General features: G+C 41.6%; 1 protein-coding gene across 1 annotated transcript in view; it reads right to left on the bottom strand.

Moving 5' to 3' along the window:
- The window catches only part of LOC118741841 (mucin-2-like), a 28,898-nt gene extending 26,391 nt beyond the window's left edge, over nt 1–2,507 (bottom strand). Inside the window, exon 1 of the mRNA XM_036473813.1 lies at nt 2,476–2,507. Within this exon, the coding sequence (XP_036329706.1) occupies nt 2,476–2,507 (32 nt within the window). The remainder of the gene's footprint in view (nt 1–2,475) is intronic.
- Between the last annotated feature and the right edge of the window lie 349 nt (nt 2,508–2,856).

A 2,856-nucleotide genomic window follows, 5' to 3' on the forward strand; every position in this document is an offset into this window, starting at 1 on the left:
AGAAGGAGTCGGTACGGAATTTCGCGTACAGGGTCCATATTTAGTAATTTCTTGCAAAGTTTCAATTATTCCTGATATCCTTTTTGTTTTGATTTTGGTCCGTGTAAGGTTATATGAACTATTGCATGTACAATTTGTATTAGTGACATTTAAGGTAGTATTTTACAGTAACCTGGAATAAGGTAAATCGTTTTTTGTTGAGCGACACCGTACGTTGCACCGTAAGTACTTAAGTATGCATGTAAGTAAGTAGGTATAAGTACTAAGTATAAACAGTTATTTACAAATTTACATTCAGTAGAGTGTTGTTGGCTGTTGGTGTGCTTAAGTCTGCTTTGAACGTCGCCTAAGACTGATGGAGTGAAGAGAGCAATATTTACGGAGAGTCATACAAAGCGAAAGAGGGAGATGTCATAGGGCCATACACGGAGCGTTAAACGTAGCGTAAAGCGGTTCGTTAAAACCACCATGAAAACTACTGTTAAAACTTCAATTTGGAAAAAAAATTTGTTGGTTGTAATTTTTTTTAATACTAATAGAACATAAAAAAGCGAAATTGAAAATGTTGCATAAAACTTAAAAAAAAAATAGCAGATTTATTCAGAACAATAAACCTAATGGGATTTACGGAAATTTTTTCGTCTAGATCGCTTTTTCGGAGATGGAGTCTTTTCGCCCTGATAAAAATTTCTTGAAAATTATAACATGAGCAACCCCGAAATTTGAATGGTCGATTATGCAAGTGACTATCTCACAGGCGCCATAGAAGTAGACTGCCTTCTGATTGGAAACTATAAAGTTGGACTGTGGATCTACAAATCCGAAATTAGAAGATCAAAAAGGGACCCATGGAAAACCTTTTGCCAGTGAAGAGTTCATCAGGCTTTTCCTCGTAATTTTGTTTGTAATCTATCCCCAGTAGATGCCTTCGCCGGGCAAGGTTACGACCTGCACAATAAAATAATTGAAACCCTTTGGTCTCCCGCACAGCTAGTGGCTGGCTTCTATGTACGCAAATTGCTTAAGCAGTGGATACATCCCAAGGGCATGGAGGGTCGTAAGAGTGGCATTTATTCCGAAGGCCAGTAAGAGTCCTAAGGCATCCCTTAAGGACTTCAAGCATTGTTCCGCTTTTGTATTTGCTAAAAAATGCTAGAGAGACTAATTAACCTTTATATAAAAAACGGGATTAATCGTGACCGCTTTTTGAAAGCTCACTATAGAAAATGGATACGGCCCTTCACTCACTCAGTCACTCCCGAGCGGGCTTTAAAGAGGAAACCAGAAATGAAAGAATTAGAGCTATAATGCTGAGCGACAGTCAGGCGGCACTCAGGGCTCTTCTACCCTATCAAATCAAATCCTCGTTGGTCCTTGAGTGCATTGAGAAGCTAAACTCCCTTGACAGACGCAATAACATCAGGTTAGTGTGGGTACACGGCCATTGATTAATAGAGGCCAGAGCTCTTCCTGGGAGAAGGTAATAATACTATAAAAGAGGCGCCTATGAGGTGATATAAACCGGCGCAGTTCACGAGGAATGCGCCAGACAAAGAATTTACTCGGAGGGTTTAAGAAGAAGAGATTGCAAAGCTTAATTAATCTCCCAAAAGAGAGGCCTAGAGATCTAATAGCTATCCTTACCGGACACTGCACACTAAGGAGTCTCACCTACATAAGTTGGGCATATGGTTTAATGGTCTTTGCAGGTTCTGTGACTTGACCAGCGAGACACCGCTGCATATTCTCACCGAGTGTGATGTAGTCTGCAGAAGACGTGAGAGGAGTCTAGGCTCGATATGGCGACAGCTTGACCACATCCACTCCCTACACACGAAGGTGCTATTGAACTTTCTGAGGGATCTGTGCTTAGAAGAACTGCTGTGAAGAGAAGAAGGCATAATAGATCGCCAGGTCGCAGTGAACGACTCATTTTAATGTCTACCTATCTATCTAAAGCAGCGGCGACCAAAGCCTATGCACGAGTGCATAAGATTTTTCGAGCTTTCTCATTGACAGCCTCACACCGACAGTAAAAAGGCTGAGCCAGCAGGTTGTGCGCTGCTGGAGCAGTCGCTGAACTAGATGAGCTTTTGTGCTTTCAACACATACTCAAAATGTGATTGTGTAAGTGTGGTCGGCACTCATCTAAAGAGAACGTTGAATCACTTAATAACCTGTGGGTTGGAACAACTCTCATAGGGCTCATTTATAGCTTGATCTGCGTCACCGCAAACCCCAGCAAGATGGAGGTGGCCTTATTCAGTAGGAAGTATAAGATCACCGATGGAGAATTTTTATCAATTCCAGGTGTTCATCGGCAGCCCTCTGAGAGGGTTGGAAGGATAGGGATATAGTAACTAAGCTAAACTAGAACCTTACGCAGGCAAAGCTGCCTTGTTTGGTAACATACTCGAAGACCAGGTGCTTTGGAGTTTTGGAAAGTTTCGATTTTATCCCTTATTACAGGATTACTGCAACTCTAGTAGCATTTTCTCTAGCCACATTTTCTCAATGGATGATTGAGTAAGACGGGTTGACTGGAGCAAAGTAGCACTGAATTTCTCTACGGATGGGTTGAACTTGAGCTTAGAGGCTTCAACCTGGTCTCGCCACCAACACTTTGTTCCGGACTTCGAACTGGAGTAACAGATCAGTAAAATTATTAACTATTAGTCAAAGCTTTAGGGCGGGATTGGTGGAGGGGTCTTCTCTCAGGAGCTCTTCATAAATACAAAGTTCAGGCTTCCAAAAGTTTTCGTGGTATCGCAAAGCCCAAGCGAGTTCCTAATTTAGGAAAACCACCGAAACCAACATAACCTTAAAACAGAGTGTAAATGGAATAATTAAAAAAAA

Source organism: Rhagoletis pomonella, unplaced genomic scaffold (assembly GCF_013731165.1).
Source record: "Rhagoletis pomonella isolate Grant_MI unplaced genomic scaffold, Rhpom_1.0 Rhpom_scaffold_00006, whole genome shotgun sequence".
NCBI lineage: Eukaryota > Metazoa > Arthropoda > Insecta > Diptera > Tephritidae > Rhagoletis > Rhagoletis pomonella.